The sequence below is a fragment of the Cygnus olor genome, chromosome 13, assembly GCF_009769625.2.
Source record: "Cygnus olor isolate bCygOlo1 chromosome 13, bCygOlo1.pri.v2, whole genome shotgun sequence".
Classification (NCBI taxonomy): domain Eukaryota; kingdom Metazoa; phylum Chordata; class Aves; order Anseriformes; family Anatidae; genus Cygnus; species Cygnus olor.
Genome location: NC_049181.1, coordinates 16,834,263 through 16,853,758, shown reverse-complemented (window position 1 = coordinate 16,853,758; position 19,496 = coordinate 16,834,263). Strand labels below are relative to the sequence as shown.

The 19,496-nt window shown below is 44.9% G+C and overlaps 1 protein-coding gene across 4 annotated transcripts in view; it reads left to right on the top strand.

Moving 5' to 3' along the window:
- LOC121077121 (ligand of Numb protein X 2-like) overlaps positions 1–19,496 on the top strand; it is a 32,013-nt gene that overhangs the window by 7,056 nt on the left and 5,461 nt on the right. For all 4 annotated transcript variants that reach the window (XM_040571998.1, XM_040571999.1, XM_040572000.1 and 1 more), the window contains exons 2-8: positions 5,499–5,961; positions 8,552–8,778; positions 10,174–10,370; positions 11,624–11,992; positions 14,532–14,711; positions 16,181–16,355; positions 16,518–16,728. In XM_040571998.1, the coding sequence (XP_040427932.1) occupies positions 5,573–5,961; positions 8,552–8,778; positions 10,174–10,370; positions 11,624–11,992; positions 14,532–14,711; positions 16,181–16,355; positions 16,518–16,728 (1,748 nt within the window). In that variant the 5' untranslated portion in view covers positions 5,499–5,572. The remainder of the gene's footprint in view (positions 1–5,498; positions 5,962–8,551; positions 8,779–10,173; positions 10,371–11,623; positions 11,993–14,531; positions 14,712–16,180; positions 16,356–16,517; positions 16,729–19,496) is intronic.

The window sequence follows — 19,496 nt, the reverse complement described above, 5'->3', positions numbered from 1 at the left end:
CAGAAGTTCAAGCCAATTAAATACAAAATTGTCCAATAAGCACAAAAATGCGAGGGCTTTAGAATAAAACTTGTTTTCAAGTTTATGGTTAAAGAATGGGCAAAAATGATGGGGGACAACGAGATCTCTAAGTTAGCAGTCTCTGTTTAGACTGAGCACAGTAAAGCATCTCGGATGTCGGCTTTCTCAATCGAAGCATTGCAATAGGTGCTGAGCGGTGACCCTCTGAGGTGGCTTATTAGAAACTCTTTGGCTTGAAGGCAAAGTTAATCATTGAAAGGGCTACTTCTTATATCGCTGCACAAACAAACGTACCATGTACAGAAGCTTTGACTTCATACTTGTACATCCAGTGGCCTAATCTTTAGCAATATCAGAAAGGAAAAAGAAAGGCAATAGGGCACTGAATTGTATTGCCACTTGAAGGTATTCTGGAGCTCAGTGTTGTGGTTTTTGGAAAAACTGACCTGCTGTAAGCATTGCTTATAAAAATATGATGTTTCGACACTATTTTCTGTGCCACTACTGTAAACTAAGGACAGTTCAGTCGTGGTTGTGAAAGACTGCAGCAGCGCACTGGAAGTGTTCAGGTAGGACACTGGTGTGTTTCATACAAAACCTCTCCCTTTTCACGTGTGTGAAATCCTCCTTCAATGTAGAGCTGAAATTCAGCAAAAAAACCTGTTACAGCACACTTTCGCAATCTTTCTCTCTCATTAAAAAAAAAAAAATCCCATTCAGTGAAACAGAAGGCTTCTGAACTAAGGGAAAACTATCTGAAGAAAGATTTTCTTTTTTTTTTTTTTGGTCAATTTTTCTCATGTTCATTGTTAGAGCACTGGGTTTGCTATGTTAGCATCCATCTTGAACTTGTTGCTTTGTTTTTATGTAAGCAGATTGTTTTGGGGTTAGTGCCCTCAGCCATCTTAATCCAGAATGTGCTGGCTTTGTTTTGTCCACCCCAAAAAAAATTAATTGTGGAGCCTTTACTTGGAATGTTGCATTTCCAGTCTCCCAGGGAAATGTAGTCATAAATATAATAAGTAGCATAATTATCACAGTAAACTATTACATAGCAGTATACGTGGGGCATGCACCCTGTAGCCTCAATGCCAGTGTTTATATCTGGGTTTTCAGTAATATTTATCCGTATCAGTGTGTAAGTGTTAACACAGAAAGCCCTTGTATTTCCAAGCTACTTTCCACGGCACAAATAATTTTTTAATATTGAGAATTAGCTACCTGACAGATGCCTTTTAAATGTCTACTTTTTTTTTTTTTAAATCTGTCAGTACGAGGCATTCCTGTAGTGATCCTGATCTGCTGGAAGAATCTTTGCACTTCTGCTCCACGTCCTCACCTTGCAGCAAACTGGCTGCACGCTTCCTTATTTTGCAGCGTGGAATGTGCTCTGGGTCATTTGCCATACTTGTGGTTTTATAAATCAATTAGTTAACAGAAGCAGTCTTTTTCGGGGGAGGGATGGAATATCGTTTTGGACTTGCAGGCTCGGTGTGCTTTGCTTTCCTAGGAGGTCCCTACGTGAGGTGAGGTAAGTCACTTAGAATCAGACTCAGGATCACGTAACAGTGTTCAATTCCCCCGCGTTGTGGCTCTGTGGGTCTTAGTTTAGCCTCTCGTGATGCAAGCTCAGTCTGTAAATTGGAATAGCAGCAAGATCATACCTCAGAAAGATGTCAAGAAGGTAAACATCTCCATGCCTGAAAGCAACTCGTGTCAGGCACTGGAGCTGTATGAAGAGACAGGCCTGGGCTGAACTATGCCTGTTTGTGCTCCCCACTAACCGGTGGCAGAGTGAAATGCCTTACAAACATGGAGCGAGGGCTGCGTTTGGAAATGCTGAGACCTTAAGTGACAAGGTTGGAAGCACGGATGCTGCTCATGGGGCAGCCAGCTGCTACAGCCGCCCTTCCTTTTCAGCCATTCTAGTGCAAGCGGAGGCACAACGTTGGAAAGATTTTTGTACGGTAATTTGCCTTTTTTTTTTTTTTAAAAGGCCTTTTTGAACATCTGCACAACTAATTCATCAGCTCTGTTGCCAGGCTCGGGTGCAGCGGAGGCCAGTTCTGGACTGGGTTTGTCCACCCAACAGGAGCGGTGCCGAGTGGCTGGGTGCCGCGTGCTCCCCACCATGCAGATGTGCAGAGGGGGCTGTGCCCCGGCAGGGCTAGAACAAGAATAGGCAACGTGCTGCTATTGTCAGGAATAGTCTTGCTTGGCAGGGAAATAGATTCGACAACCTGATAAGTTGTCCTTTAAAAAAAAGAAAAAGCTATTCTTTGAGTCAGTGTTACAGCACAAGAAATCCTCCTGTAAAAAACACTGCTTTTGTTCTTGTTGTGTGGTAAAAATGATCTCAAAGAAATCTTTTCTCTATCCACATGTGGTAAAAAGGGGGAAATGTAGAGAAATTTGTGTATGCTTATTTTCCTCAGTTCTTCGTCAGGTATTGGAGTGGGCTGCATTACTTTTTTGATAAATTTGTCTTGGCATGTATTTGTTTTGTTTTGCTTCTAAAACTGCAGAGCCCGCCAGAGCAGCAGCATAAACGTACGTCAGGCTTCATGTGGTCAGTAAGTAGCAACTTGGGACCAAGTTAGGTCCTTATTTTGTGACCTCCTCTTACTATGTACATTGTGTGTAAGCTCAAACAGCTTACACAAGCTGTAAACTCTCTTGGAATTAGTGTGCCTGGGGAGAGGTGCGAGTACTAGAGAAGGGGGGAGCGCCGTACCAGCAAGCTGCACCAGAACAAAGGGGATTGCTGGGCATGGTCCAGCCTTCAGAGGCTGGAGTGAGTAGCTGAAACTTGACGGAAACTGCCAAAGATCGGGTGGACTTCAGACTTCACCTCCAGAGCTAGAATCCTAGGGCCTCGCTGCGGCACAGCCTGAGACAGGCTTGTGGAGCTGGGTGTATCTGAGCAGACGGCAGCTGTGCCTGTTGTGCCCAAACAGCGCAGTTTCCAGACACTTCAAACCTGCCTTGTTGCACTGAAGTAGTCATCTTTGCTGAATAAGATGTTAGCAATTTTCCTCTTACAGAACATCTGCTTTCTGACTGAATCACTGAACAAGCGGCAGGCTTGTTTGAGCCTGCTGTCCTCCCCATGCTGCTCACTGACTCCTGCCTTGCCGAAGGCTGTGGGATGGGTTTCGGGGCTGAGGTGTCAGGCTTTGGTTCCTTGGTGTCTGCAGGAGTGTCCTCCTCGCTGAAGGGACAGCAGTGTAAAAGAAGAAATTGCTCTGGCACTTTCGAGTGAAATCTTCACGCCTTTTTTTCGAGGGTCTCAAACGGAGAGGGCAGAACAGTTACGGGGAAGAAAAACGCTGCAAGGTTGTGGTGATGCTTTTATCTTCCCTGAGTTTTGAAGTGACTCATAAATGGGATTCATCACATATAACCTATAACAAACACAGAAAGCAGAGAATGAATTTGGTAAATAATCTGGAAACCCCCCCCCTCATTCAGAAGTAGTTTATCAGCAAAATTACCATGAAGTTTGTTTTCACCGAGAAAGCAGATTTGTTTAATCACCTGCCAAAATTTTATGCAAATGCTACAACCCGAAGTGCAGGTATTTCGTATTGGTAGGTGTTTGCCTTGGAAGCCTGGCGCTTAACTGCTGGTGCTGAGCTGATTGATTACAATTGGTAGGTGATGGGAAGGGATTGTCTGATGTCGGGAATGTTTCCTTTTCGCTTGTGAGATAATTGAGGATCAGATGGAGACTTACTGTAAGGAAAACAGGAGAGGTATCTGACTGTTTCAGATGGAGGTGAGTACCCAAGAGCAGAGGTGTTTCTGAAGGGACAGGGCACATCTGCTTTGATGTGCGTGCAAAGGTTAAGGAGTAACTGCAAAGAGAAGAGCTCGGACTGTGTAGTGTAAGTGCCTTCCTTGAGGGGAAGATGCTTCCTGGCCCTGCAGCCACAGGAGAAGCAAACAGCACATGCGCTGTGCCCACGTGGAGCCGTGACAGTAATGTTGTCATCTTCTGAACCGAACAGCTTTCTATAGCTAGGAAAATTTGCCCATAAAGTGGCTTGATTCTGCTGGTGATGTGTTATCCTTTTAATTAACTACCTGGTTTACGCTTGACAGTTAATTGAAGTGGAATGATGTATGGTTTTTATTAGAAACCCATGACTAATTTTTTCTTGCCGTTCTTGCTGTCTTATTGTTCTTGCCTACCCTCCTCCAAAGCGCCTGCTGCACGCCAGCCGTGTCCTCCAGGCACCGGTGCAGACCAGCGCTTGCTGTTCGCTCTTGCTTCGGCTGTTACCTGTTCCAAAAAAAGCAACTCTTTTCAAATATTTTCCATGTCTTCTTTCATTTTTTTTTTCCATTTCATCACAGTCCTACTTATTTATTTATTTATTTTTGGGTTTGGCTGTGGGATTTTTAATGAACTTAAATAAAATAATCGCCATCACGACCACAAAAAAACAACAACAGTGTAACAGTGAGTGTTAGCTTCATCCAGTAGCACACTGCCTATTTCATTAAAGTCACAGCTAGGTTAACAGGAATCCTTCCTGCAGTGTCTCTGCCTGTAGGTAATCTGCTAGCAAACTCAGGTGAATTTTATATTTAAAAAAAAATGTAATTACAATAGGCAAGATTGAAAATGAATGTGACTGGAGTTACCATTCTTAAAATCAGGAAAGCAGCAGCTGCGAAGAACTCAGTTTGTCCCTGACTTCTTTCTTCCCACCTGTAGGAAGCTGAAGCTCAAGCCTTTGGGTCACATCATGATGAACTATGACATGGACTATCTGTTGTGCTTTTCCCCCATAGAAAGCTTGCCTCTTTCCATAGGAAATATGTTTCAGTGCGCAGACAGGCACGGATGAGTAGGGAACAATGCAGTCTTTGTTAACACTAACATTTTTGGAGGGAGTGGACTTAAGAGGAAGGAAATTGGTAGATTTTTTTTTCTTTTGAAATTTCTTTCTCTTCTTTTTCCTCATCCCCAATCCCCCAAAAAACCCAGACCATAAAACCAGACAACCAGAAGTGCCTGAAGTGATATTTTGCCATACATACCTTTTAAATTAATAATGCTCAGTGTCATCTGGGAAGCTCTACAGAAAATTTGTCAGTTTAAACATCAGTCAGTTATTCTCTTTCCCTTTCCTTTCTCTCTGTGGTGTTCTCCCTCAAGAACAGGCAGCATTTGTCTCAGCTTTTCCAGTTCATAGGGTTAGCAAGGTTCTACCTACCCTGTGTCACTGTTGCATGCAAAGTAATTGAAGCTTAAACATTTTGCTGACTCAGGTCCCTGTATTCTCTGATCCCAGGGTTGATCATTCACAGGGTCACTCTGGAAGGAAGAACCATAAGAGGGGTTGGTGGCTGTGAAGATACCAGGGGGAGTTTAAGGCAGGAGTGCTATTTAATTTTTAATTGGCTACGTGGAGAGCTGACGGTGGCTGGAAATCTCTCTTTCTTTTCTTCTCTTTTCTTTTCATCAGAGGAACTCTGTCAGACAGCTACTGCGTGACAAGTTTCCTTCCTGCTGGCCTGAGAGAGTGGCATCCTGGCTATCATGGCTGACCCCGCAGCAGAGGAGCACGCGTACCAAGCTGGCGAACTCTGCTGTGAATGCGGCCAGTTCCACCTCTTGCCGGACAATCACCTCTATAACTTCCAGGACGAGGTGGACGACGAACTCATTTGCCACATCTGCCTTCAGCCCCTGCTCCAGCCCATGGACACCCCCTGCGGACACACGTACTGTTTCAAGTGCCTCGAAAACTTCATGCAGGAGTACAACTTTTGTCCTATGGATCGGAAAAAACTCTCTTTCCAGCAGTGCCACAAGTCTAGCCTCCTGGTACGAAACCTGCTGGATAAGCTGGTTGTCAGCTGTCCTTTCAAGGCGGAGTGTCAGCAGACGATGCAGCGCTGTGAACTGGAGGCTCACCTGCAGAACAGGTGCATACCCATTTGCAGTGTTGCCCCTTGTGTAATGCCATCTGTCTCTAGTGCTTCTGACCTGAGAGATCCATGCTCAGAACAGTCCCTGAACTGGGACAAGGTGGGACAGCAGAGATGGCAGAGGGTGAGGCTGGAGAGGTGGGTGGGTGAAGACGGCGTAATTGTGGGGTAGGGAGGGCAGCTCCCGTGTGCCGTGGAGGCGAAGGCTGAGGTCCTTACCTTGCAGGTGAGCTGTCTGCAGACCCTTATCCTATTAAATGTGCTTAAATTTCTGTGTCCTGAGCTGGGGCAGCTGACTCTGGAAATTAGAACAAACGTGGTTATTCCTTCTTTCACTGAGCAGAGAAGAAAAACAGGCACTAAGTCAACACTGTAGAGGCAAGGGATCGTGCAGTGTTGCCAGTTTAATTGGTCCAATTAAGATGCGCAAAATATGTCTTTGATCCAAATAATGCAAGTCCCTCCAAGCTGCACATTATGCAGTTGCTGAATCACCTACTTATAATTCCATTATCTTCTCTCTTCCTTTCTCTGAGAAAGAGACGCAAATGAAAAATACATTTATTTTTTCTCCTGTGCAGAGGAAGACTCTTTTTTACCCTCTGCTTGTCAGCAGACGTGTTTCGGTGGTTCCACTGCCGGCTGAGCTGGTGGCAGGCAGAATTTTGTAGCTTTAAAAGAAGGGCTGGTGACAAAGAGCTCTCGCCACGGTGCTGGAAGAACATTTGTTCCTAGTTAATGATTGCAGGAAAGGGAGCTAAGTGCAAGCTGTACTGCAGGCGGAAGCAGACCTTCATTGGCAAGGTGTATTCTCTCAGCGGGCACTGGAAATGCAACTGGCTTGCTTCCCTTCAGCTGTGCTGTAGCTTTTTGTGGCAGCGCTGTATTTTATAAACAGGTCACCAAGTGCACAGGGAACATCAGCACGTGGGACACGTCACAGTTCGGGCCAAGCACGTACCCTTGTGGTTGCCCATCTGTGGTACCCACGAGCTGAGAGGCCGTGTTAGAGCCAGGGGACGTGATGGAAGATGCTCCGTTGCTGAAAGCTCCCAGTGTCCTTGCAGTAACGAGCTTTTTTTTTTTTTTTTTTTAATTGAGCTTTCTCATTCCCCAGCAGGGTGAATGCTTTGGCTGTGGGGATGGGGCTGCCTGGCAGCCACTGTTGTGCAGGGCATGGCCCAGAGCTGGGCTGGACTACAGAAACAAGCAGGGTCAGAGCCTTCCCCTCCGCTCCATAAATCTGTCCCGGTATCAGAAAACTTGTGCCACTTGTTAATCCCTCTGACGCATGAGTTAAACATGGAAGAGGGAGGCGCCCTTAAATGTTTACATTGAAGACCTGACTGGAAACTATATCGTTCCTGTGTGCCTTTCATAGTTCTCAGCATCTCCTGTGGGGATGGAGTGCTCTAAAAAAATCAAGGATATGTGCTGTGAGCATGGTTAGATTGAAAAATGAGGGGAAAAAAAAAGGAAAAAATTACACTGGGATTTGGGTGTTCATTTTTTTTTTTTTAAATGAGATTAATTGATAGTAGGAGACTTAAGGGGTAAGAAGCATCTAGCAACTTGTTTTCTTGGGGGATTCCTCTGCCCTTTGCAAAGTAAATTTATTTCTCAGCATCTTAGGAGGGACATGCACAAGTGGATCAACCAGCTTCTGTCTTTAAGTTTTAGGGTCATCTTATTGCTTGGGGAATAAGTGACCAGGAATAACCAGAGGAAGTAATACCAGGATGAGACTTGCTTAGCCAGAATGTAAATAGTCTAGTTTAATTTGGAAAGTGACTCTGGTAAACACCCAGTACTACTCATGTCTCTGAAAGTGATGCTTTTGAATTCATCACCCTCCTTACCTGCTACCTTTTTATAAGTACCCTTGATAAAAGAGCTTGTTTTTCCTCACTCGTTTTTGCTGAGACAGGCTAGCTGTGCTGCGGATGCAAACAGAGCACATTTTCTTGAACGCAGAATTGCTCCTTGAGCCTCCGTCTGGGGAGTGGTCGGTGGGAGCACGAACTGCTCTGAAACGTTCAAGCGGAGCTGTCACCTGCAGGGGCTGGAGGTGCAGAGCTGTCTGACAGCCAGGCCTCATTCAGAGAAAAAGAAGCAAGCAAGCCTTGCTCACTGCTCTCCCACGTTACCAACTCATTAAAAACAAAGCCTAATTCAGGACTGAGCTTGAAACTCGAGACACTTCCTTTGCATAAAGATACAGTTCGTCCTCATCTCTAGAAGTGCAGTGTGAAGTATTTGCTTACGTTTTAAAAGAGGTATTGTTGTCTTCACTGAGAGTTTGCCAGGTAAATATTTAGCAAGGGAAAGTCCAGTTCCCATTGCATTCTCCTTAAAATAATGTGCTTAATAATTTTGAAAGTAAGGGAATAAGAAGCCCACTCTTCTATACAAGTAGAAGCTGAAAGTAAAACAAGAACAACTTTTAGCATCTGCGATATGAGCTCTGCAGGTGATGAGATCATGAATGTAGTTCTTTGCATGTCTTTGTCGGTCAGAGCCTGCGTGTGCTGGGTTAGCCATGCAGGCAGAGATGAGCCACTTAGAGTCACTGACAATCTCTCTTCAGGTGTCCTGGCTTCAAGAAATACAAATCTGAACTGCAACGGAAAAAGAATCCCATTTCCAAAGGGAAGGAGGATCCCCCTGTCAAGGTGGAGACGAACACGCCCAAGGATCCAGAGGTACCAAGCACAGGATCATCACTGGTAGCAGAAAGCTCTGCAGCTGCTGTGGTATCACTAGGGACTGCAGAGCCTGGACTGGTTAATCCAGCTTTTGAGGAGACTGAAGAAGGTGAGAGTTTGATAAAGAAGTGTAATTATGTAATTACCTTCTATAATATAAAAATGAGGCAGCTATTTCAGACACTTCAATTTCTAAGGTGTCCCCAACATTCTTAGCTATCCTCACTACTGTTCAGCCGCTAGTAGCTGTAGGAATAATCTCTTTCCCCCGCGTGTCCTTGAGGAGAAGGGAGATGCATTTGTGTGCGTCAGGTGTGGAAAGCTCTGCTCACAAGCACAAAACCCATCAGTGCGAAACAATTCAGAGAATCTCAGACTGCAGTTATTTTATTTCCAGGATTCTTTGCAAAACAAATGCAGTCCTGCTCAGTGGGAACATGCAGCACTTAAAGCATTTGTAGAAGCCAAATAATTAGTAATTAGGAAATGCTCCAGCTTCTTAATCTTGTTAAGAAAGTTAAATATACAGTTGATATCCTGGAGTGTTCAGTACCTCTCTAACAGTACAAAGCAAAGGTGTTTTTATAGCCTAGCCTGGTTTTGGATTAGCAGTTGGCTATGAAAAGCCCTGCAGATAAAGGGAACCACCTCCATTTCAGTATTGACCCCTTTGTCTCAGTCCCTATTAGAAGGCAGGAGCGTGAAGTCTGGGTGCCTTGTCTCCAAGTTTGCCATTTCCAAGCGTGCAGAGGCTGGAGCTGGGAACTTGTCTGCTGCTGTGCTAACGCAGAGGTCAGTTTACTTGTCCGTTGGCTCTTTCCCCAAGTACACTGGGGCAGGTTTTGCACCTCCTGTGTGACAGCGGCAGTTCACCCTCACAGTGTACTTGGATCCTTTAGCGTTGGGCCTACCTAAATGCTGTGGCGCTGGTAAATTTGAAATGACTTGCTAACAACTTTCATCTTCAAAGTGTCTGAGAAGCATTGCTTAGGCTGCAGGAGGCTGTGAAATACGTAAACATGACTCCTGGTGTATGGGAGGCTGGGAAAAAAGGAGGAAAGGAAATTAGAGGAGGGAAATGGCAGTGTGCTGCCTGTGGTAGAGTCACCGTGATGGCAGGCTGGTAATTACAGCTCGGCAGTCCCCCTTCCCAATGGGTGTGGTGGAATTGGGGATTAGTTGTGTGTAGTCCAGCTGTCACAGCAGGAAAAACAAATGAATGCTAAATGAAACACTCTGAATGCCCTTTAATAAAATGCAAGAAATAGCAGTCAGTCTAAATTTGCCATAAGCTAGAAGAGGAGAAACACTCCGGAGAAACCAGAAAAATAGGAGCTTTTTAGCACTCAGTCTGACCTAGCTGTTCCTCTCCTGATAGCTGCTGTCTCTTCCTTTCCATCCAGATGCTACTTTTGAACACAACCTCCCAGTATTGCAGATCTTGTGGTATGTGGGGGAAGATTCTGTTCATGTGTTTTTTTTTCTCTTCAATTTCCCCAACCAGACCTTCCTCAGAGAGCGAGTCTTGTGGCTGAAACGAGCACAATTGAAATTCACCGAGAAGACCCAGAGGAAGAGCTGGGCATGAGGATAGTTGGGGGTAAAGACACCCCGCTAGGAAACATCGTTGTTCAGGAAGTCTTGCGGGATTCTGTCATTGCTGCAGATGGAAGAATAGCGCCTGGGGACCACATTCTGGAGGTACGCAAACCCCTGATTGTCCCATTGCTTCTCTTGACTTGAGATAAGGGGTCAGCAGGCAAAGTTGCCTAGAAAAATTGGGAAATCTCTACAGATAGGGTTTTTAAAGCACTGACCAGACATGCTTATTGGTAGCATTGTGTTTTTCCTGGGGCTGAGAAGTAGATTTGAGGGTCCTTCTATTCCCTTGAGTTTTTGGAATTCAGACCATTTTGGATCAAGGAAAAAGATCTTTACCTGATAAATTTCACCCAGTAGCACCGTTTCTCTCCAGTGGACTGTGCTCTAGCTAGGAAATCTTAGTTTACTTGCTCTGCTACGTTGCTTAAGCTGCCTTTCCTTAATAACTTGAAGTCAGCATCACGTATATAAGGTGGATAATAAGGAGCACTAGCCCTGTACCATGCTGCCCCACTGAGATTAACCAGACTGCGTTGTGCTGCATTGTAGCATGCTAACTGAGGCTGCAGCAGCTTGTCTTCAAGCAGTGAAAACTGTTAGCGCCTCCCGGCTACGGCTGCTCAATCATTTGACGAGCCATAAAGACCTGATTACCCTGCTGGACTGCAGACATCAGTAATGACTGGCATCCTCATGCGTGAGTGGCCGATGCAATCTCCCAGCTGGTTTCTCTCTCAGCCCAGCAGTGTAGCTTGAATGTTGTCCAGTATAACTGCACACGTCTCCATCCTGACTGGGCTGTAAAAAAGGGCAGCTCCCCACACTTGGTAGCCCGACCGATATCCTAAAAGCACACTACAGAGTCTCATGTGACAACAAAGTGAATATTAGCTTCTCAGGGTTACCTTGGTAAAAGCGTGGTTAGGGTGATGATTCCAGCTGTTGTGCAGATGGTGGACCACTCTTCAAGTGAGGATGGGCAGTCTCCCATTTGACTCTTCTCCTCCAAGTGCGCACTGAATGCTGGGAAGTTAGTGGAAAGCAGTTCTGCGGTGCCATGGCACAGATGTCATCACTTAATATTTTGCAGTTTCAGATTTGTTAGCTGTGTTGTCCTGTCTCGCCACTACTCAGCTATTCGCCATCACCGATGGCCTTATTTCATCTGCTTTCTTCTGCATTCTTTTTTAGAAAGCTCTGCTCTCTAATGTGTGTTCGCAGCAGCTGCTTCAGTCACAGCACTGCACAGGGAGTTGTACATCCTGCCTCCAGCTCTGTGATGTTCTGTGCTGCAGAGAGTGCCTAAATTATGGAGGTTCTGATGAGGGACTCTGGTTTGTTTGTCTTTCTAGGTGAATGGTGTCAACATCAGCAGTGTGACTCACTGCCAGGCTGTCTCCTTCCTGCGCCACCCAGGTCCTGTTCTCCACCTCATGGTCCTGCAGGAGAAGGGTTTTTCCAGTAAGACTGCACAGCAGGATTCCACTTCTGCTACCAACCGGGAAGTGATCCACGTCACCTTGATAAAGAGAGACCGGTCCGAACCCTTGGGAATCAAACTGATCAGGAAGACGGATGAGGCAGGGATTTTTATTCTAGATTTGTTAGAGGGAGGTTTGGCAGCCAAAAATGGAAAGCTGAGTCGGAATGACAGAGTCCTGTCTATAAATGGCCAGGATTTGAGGCAAGGAACGCCGGAGACTGCAGCACAGATAATCCAGGTAATTGATAACGCGGGTGAAGTTGTGTAGCTAATGACACTGCAGCTGCCTGCACTGATGGCAGGGCTCCTGCTCTGACCCAAGGGCTAACAGAACACGCGGGAGCAACCTGCCTTCCCTGAGATCCCTCTGGGAAAGTGGCTTCCCTGCAGATGTGTGGGAAGCATTGCTTCCAAATGGAATAAACACGAAGAGTAGGAACACGCTGTGAGTCATCTCTGATGAGTCTGAAGTGAGGCAGCTGCTTGTGGCACTTCAGTTCAGCCGAGGCAATTGGATCACCCCTGTGGTGTGGTGGTGTGGAGCCCTTCTTGCAGAATGGCCGTGTACATCATCTGTAGGGACCAGAAAAGATCAGGATAGCCTCTTGTCCTTCTAGCAACCAAACTGAAGATGTCTGCTGGGGGATGTGACAGGCTGCCCGCACAGGGCAGAACCATTTTGATTGATCTGAAATTCTCTGTGGGATTCCCCATTTTACCAGTATTTGGGAAGGGAGTCTAGAAAACAACATGGGGCATCACAGACTAAAAACCTCCTACAGTACCTAAAATGGTGGCAGAAAGGTGGTCTTTTCCTGCACAATAGGAGTTTGTTGTTATTGCAGCATGCAAAATGTTTTGGTGAACAGAATTGGCAAGGAATTTTGGTTCAGGAATAGGGACTGCTACGTGTGCAGCCGATGTCAAGTAGGTCAGTTTTTAAATTCTTTATCTTCCTAGGCGGTGACCTCGTTTGTTTTTATCTGGAGATCCTGACACAATACATCTGATCACACACTGTTTATGTCCTGGAAAGGATCTGAGGTCAGCTGAGTAAGGGAGAGCCAGTTCTCTTCCTGGTAGTCAGCAAAGGAGAGCACAGTGGAGCAGGAGAATAGAAGAGAAACAGCAGGGTTCCACTTCTGAGATCCTTTTTTATATTATATATGATTCCATACGATGGCCCATTAGAATTTTGCTCTCATCCTAAGTGCTGCTGTATTTCTCTAGTAGTGTGCAAGCATAACTCCTGCGTGAGGGACCCTCTCCTGATCCCATTGAAATTAGTAACCAAAGTCTCACAACTGGCTTCAGTGGGCTTGGGGGTTGAATTCCTTTTGAAGTGACATTCTGTAAAACTGCAAGTCTTCCAAACATTATCTGTTCTTCTGAGAGCTAATTAAAAGTATGGGTTAAACTTCTTTTAATTTTGATTGCAAACCATTTGGAGAAAAGAGTCCTTCCACCTGTATTGTAAAGTACTATTTGCACCTATAATATATATATTTATAATATGCACTGTACATAGTCTGGTACTCTGGGGTGAAGGGGAGGGCACATCCCCAGCTCAGGATGCAATGTTTACAATATCTTTCATGGAGACGTAGATGTGTGCCAACTTGTCTGGAAGAAATTGCATCCTGAAATGATTTTGAAGAGACTCTTTAAAACTCCATTTCAAAAACACAAAAACCCCTCTCCTTTACTCTACAAACACCCCAACCATCCAAAACAACAACAAAACCAGAGCAGCTAATGCAGTGTCTCTTCCCAGGCCAGGGAATTCACTGTTGCATGGTGCTGTGGCACCAGGGGAGCAGGATCCCATGTGGAAAAGTGGGAGCAGCAACTCCACTTCACTCATCCACTGCAGGAAACGCCCCAAGCGAGCACATACGCCTTACCCCAATGGAGTTCTTCACAATAAGGTTTTGTCAGATTAATTTAGTTCGTTCCTTCAGACAGAGGAGCAGTAACAATAGTGAATGCTTTCCCTGTAGTTCTGCCAAGGCCAGATGTACAGCTGTTTTAGTGTTTAATTGGCAGCAGTCTTAGACAAAAGGTAATGTCTTCAGGTACTCTGGGGAAAAATGGGTGGGAGATGCTGAACAATAGACATGGCGCATAAGCTGGGAGGGGAAGAGCTTTAACACGTTTCTTTACAGTAAAAGAAAAAGCATCCAGGACTTCTATCATGGTCACCCATTGTGTGGATCAGTCAGTGTTGTAGCTCTGTTCATTTTACATTGCAATGCGCCATTCTGGTTACTTGTACTGAAGTGGAAGAAGTAAGTGATCGTCCCTTTCTGCCTCCTTTTGTTTGGCATTTGTGGGGAACAGAGGCAGGAACGAAGCCTGACTATACTCCTTTTCCTTCTAACATTTTCTAATTCCTTTATTCTTTTCACCATAGAATTCTGCAGCTCTTCCCAGTTTTCTATGCATCACATTGCATAGATCTGTTTCAGATCGTCTGTAGAAAATGATACCTATCCTTCTCTTTTTCCCAAGAAAATGACAGGGGATCTCCCCTAGTTTCTGACTTATTTTGAACTTCTTTGAGTTTTGCCTTCATCTGCATTTCTTAGTTAAACTTAATCACCAGCATTGCTTTTTTAAGTAGCTCCTTTTATGGATACATGTGGACTGTGGTATTTACTTTTTCACAAAGTGGACAGCTTTCAAAACCAACGCTCACAAAACTAAGGTGCTCCATAAACCATGAGGGGACCTTGCCATCTCATGGTTTCAGACCCTCTCTTTGCTTTTCCTGGCAGACCAGTGAATCAAGAGTGAACTTCGTAGTCCTGAGGCAGCCAGGTGTGCAGCTGCTGGACCCAGGGGAAGATGGCAGCACATCGAACAACAGCAGCAGCAGCAGCAATGGAGGAAGCCCAGTGCACCATCGGAGAAGACTAGACCAGAATCACTACAGGCGAAAGTCTAACTACCAGAAAGTAAGTTTTGTAAATAACAGCAAAAGCACCGGTTACTCTTGGACTGTAGATCTAATGTTTTAGCTCTGTGACAATTATTTGTTATGTAAGGCCGACCAATAGCTCCTTTTCTTCTTGGACTGTTGAAAAGCAGCAGGTTTGTGGCTATTAGTACTGGAGAACTGAGTATTTGTCATCTACCAAGAAAAACATGTCAAAATTTCCTCTGAAGTCTCTAATGTTGATGCAGAAACAGTGTTTAATCCCTCCTTGTTGGAAAGGGCCACGGGATATTTACCATCCGTGAGACACTTAACAGTGCCAGCACTGGACTTCTTGAAATTCATAAAACACGATACATTCAGAGTACTGCACAATGATACCAAGTTATGCTTCTGGTTAGGAGCTAGACAGCTCTATGGAACAGAAGTAGAAAATACACAAACTACACTGTAGCAGTCCTGTGACTTCAGTGTTGCGTCTGCCATCCATTTACATGTTATAAGAATATCCCGCAGGGGGAGAGTTGCCTGTCTGTTGTGCCAGTGGAGGTTTGCCCCATGTTTAGAGTTACCACTTCAGTGAGAAAATGTTCTGAAACTGCCTAGACTTACGTGTTTAAACACCTCCATTGGAGGTTAGTGAGTAGCTGCCACAAATGCCTGGAGTGTGGTGCCTTGGTGTAAACAGTGGTCTGCCATTTACATATTGTATCTATAGCACCTGCTAGAGTGTGTGCTCTCACTATAACCTGAAAAACGAAGATGCTAGTGTCTTCCAAAAATGTTTGTCCTGAAAAAACTAATTTTACCTCCAATTTGCAGCAACTATGTGCAAACTAACAGGGAAACAATAAATCCTGATATTTAAACTTTAAATAATACCATTATAATCACTAGACGTTCTCTCTAAGGATGCTGGCCATCTTCATCAGCATCTTCAAGTTTTGATTTTTGTTTTGTATACTGTATCTGGAAAATATCTCCTCCTTGTCTGTTTTATCCATCTGTGTCATGCTGGCTTGATGAGCAGAAATCAGGGTATGTGGTTATTCTGTTGTAAACACTGTAAACTTGAGTTTACGTGAACCTTTTAAGTCATGCATGAGAAACAAAATGACTCAGAGTGGATAATACAAGTTACTGATCCTAATCTATTAGTAGCCAGAGAGGGGCTGATTGCTTGATAGGCCTGGCCTTGAGAGGCCACCCCTCAGCAAGTGTCTCCTTACAGCAAACAGATGTGGGACTGCTGGGAGCAGCTTCGATTCCCAGACAGCGGTGCCTCAGTCCTGGTGGTAGCACTTTGGAGATACAGAGTAGTGTTTCCACCCAGAGCAAGTACAAGAGAAGCTGACTTCGCCATCTGGCAACATTGCTGAAATGCTCTGGATTAAAGAGGCAGGATGTTCTGTTATTTTGTTCTGGATCTGGGCTTCTCATGTTAATTGCATTAACGAATCTGTATATTGTACCGTCATTCCTTTGTAGGATTTACCTCAGGGATATGTAACTCATGAGAAGACAGTTGCAATAAAAAAGGAACCAAAGGAGTCTTTAGGAATAACAATTGGAGGTGGAAGGGATAACAAAAACAAGCTCCCTATATATGTAACGAGCGTGCAGCCCATTGGGTGCCTCTTCAGGGATGGCAAAATCAAGCGAGGTAAGGAGACTCACATCTTTATACTTCAGGACCTGTTTTTAAGTGAAATTTGGACTTGCACCCTAAAGTGAAGGTGGAAGCAGGGTTACACATGAGACCTTGAGGCAGAAATGGGCTTCCTAGCAAAAGGTTTGCAATAATCCTATCTTATTTAACCAACAGGAGATATACTTCTGAGCATAAATGGCATCGATTTGACTCATCTTAACTACTACGAAGCTGTCTCAGCACTGAAATCTAATGCAGCTTCCCACTCGGTTGTACTGAAAGCCTTGGAAATCCTTGCATCAGACTCAACAGATCCCTCTCTGGACATCAAGGAACGAGGATTCAGCTGGTCTCCCCTCTGGATCACGTGGCTTGGATTGCCTAGGTACGTTTGTTTGGTGACTGTAGAGATCTGTTCAATCACAGGGCTGACTTTGAACTCAAACACTAGAAATTAATTGCTTTGTGGGTTGACTTGGAAGCACTACCAGTATTCTTGTTCACTCTGAGGCAGAGGAAAGCCTCATTCGTCAGTGAGATCACAGTATAATGAACGCACAAGGAAGTTCAACTGTTTTTTACACTGTGACCCGCTCTTCTCCCACTTCTCTTGCACAGTACAGTTTTCAGAGGCTCCTGAATACTTTTTCCCCCCTCTTCCCCTAAGAGAATTGACACAAAAAATGAAATGTACACATTTTGGCATTTAAGGCACTGATTGAAACAGTCATCCTAGAAACAATCCCTGCTAAAATACCATTAACTGAAATCACTGTGGCTCTTTCTGGATTGCATTACAGAGGCCAGCAGATATCTGTGCTGCTTTATAGGCTCTAATCTGATCATCTCATTTAGGGGCATTCTTTCAGTCTAATTCTTTCTGGCTGTTGTAATCGTGTGATCTTTAGCGTGAAGCATAAACAATTCTGAATGGCTGAGTTCTCCTGCACAAAGCTTTGGACCGTGGACTTAGCACAGATTTTAGCAGCAACATGGTATATTCCATGTGACAGGATTGGGGCATTAGAAGCTTGGATTTCTATCTCCTTTCTGGAGAGGTGAACCTCTAATTTGCTCGCTTTTGCAGTTTCATGAAAGTATATTCATCCACAAAAGATACGATCTGTTGTCAGCTGACTGGAGAAGGATCACGCAGGAGATGAACCTAGAACAGCAAAGCCAAACCCTTTTGTGGGAAGCTCAGGTTATTTACAACCTTGTTTCTTAAGGCACCTGGTAGAATAAAGACTAACAAAGCCTCTAGTTACATTACCCTTATGTTACTTAGCAGCCTGTAAACGCTAAACAAAACAGCCCAAGGAAGGTAGCTTTTTGTCTCAAGCACTTGTAGCTTGGCTTGTACTCAGCACCATCCTCGCAGCTTCCTCCGCTGTTCCAGGGATCTGCTCTGTGCAGGCCTAGCAGGAACTAGTTCGAGCTGTGCCTGCGTAGCCCAAACCTGAGTACAAGTCCTCAGATGCTGGCTGATGTTTGTTCCTCACGGGTGCTTGTGCAGTGAAGTACAGAGAGGCAAAAACCGGCTGCGCTTTCTCCCTTATTTCTTCTCCGATTTATTTGGATGTCTGTCGGCTCACAGCTTCACCACGCTTTCTGCTGCAGGGACTGGACTCCACTCTTTGCTTGTTGATAACCTGCCTTTGTCTCAAGGCTGATGTTACCTGCCATGAAATACCTTGCCCGAGATCTTTTTGCTGCTGGTATCAACGTTGACTTCCCTTCCTTTGCCTGTCACTATGTCTCACTACTGAAGCAAGGAGCAATGATTTCAGATGCCGTTTCTGCTCTTCAGTCTTCCTTTCTTGGTCTGACCTTTAGGATCTGACAAAATTTTCCTTCTTGTTTCCAGTAATAGAAGTGGCTATAATTTTTTCTTGTGCTTCCTCACTCATTTTCCCATTTCTTATAATAAGACCTGGTAGCAACTAGCTGGTCCTCCATAGAATGATTTGTAAATGCCCCTACAAATGAACTGTTTTTTTCATCTAAGCAAGTTATTGTTACCATTTGACATCATGTGACTGGCGCAATCAGGTTTTTTTTTTGAATTGTTACTTGAGAATCCTGGAACTGAAGTGGCACCCTTGTTTGCCAGCTGGAAATGTTCGGGGTGCCCCTGCGCTAGCATTTTAGGTTGGCGCAGGTCTCAACCCACTCAAACTGGGTTCCTTTTGGATAGGACTAAACCAGAAGAGCTTCAGAGGAATTCCTATTCCTCTGTTGGTGTCTGGCACTCTGGCACTAACAGACCCTTTACCTCGTGTACCACATTAACACTAGATTACAGAAAATTCCCTCAAGTGTTACAGAAATGGACCTTGAAATGCACCAGCTGTTTCACTCAGATTTGTCCATGTTGGGCTGCCCTGCTAAAGTAGACATGGCCTCAGTGTGCTAAAACATTTTGCAATACAGTGTGAAAGCTTAAAGCTTGTTGCTGATGGCATGTGGAATTTTGTTTTTCGTTCAGCATTTTTTTTGCAGCTGCTACTCTGATCCAGCAGAAAAATCCTTTCATCCTTCTTAGAGGAAACTCTTACGCTGAAAGGCTGGAGTCAAAGTTGGCGCTCAAGGCTAGAGAAATGCATTTGGTTGTTGCAACGCTTGAGCCTACAGTGCTGAATTCTAGACTTGATTCTTGGATCTTGGTGGTTTGTTTTTGTTTGCATCAAAAGCTGTCTGTGATGCCAGCTCACCAGGGGATGTGCTGTCACTGAGCTGCAGAGCCCCTGTAGCCCGTTCTGCAGAACCTGGCTTACATGACAGACTACCGGTGCCAAACGGATTTAGGAGAGATTACAGCCCTGGTCCTGCACCCTTCTTGGGACCCCGGGTAACAGAGGGAATACACAAACATCTTGGTCACGCTGCTCCTAAAGGAAAAGCACTTCGATACCAGAGCATTTGGTGTGTAAGCTTCCATCTCTGCCCATGGCCACACACCTGAGGAAGATACAAACATCCCCCGCTGTAAGAGGGCAGTGTAGTAATTCTCCCTCTAGCCCCAGGCAACAAGTACTGGCTCTACTGAACCAGGTGGCTGGTGTGTTTCTGGCTTTTTTTCTTTTGTATTACAACTGTGGGCAACCCTACTGTCCCTGTAAACTTTTACTCTTTCTCCATTCTTTGCTTTGT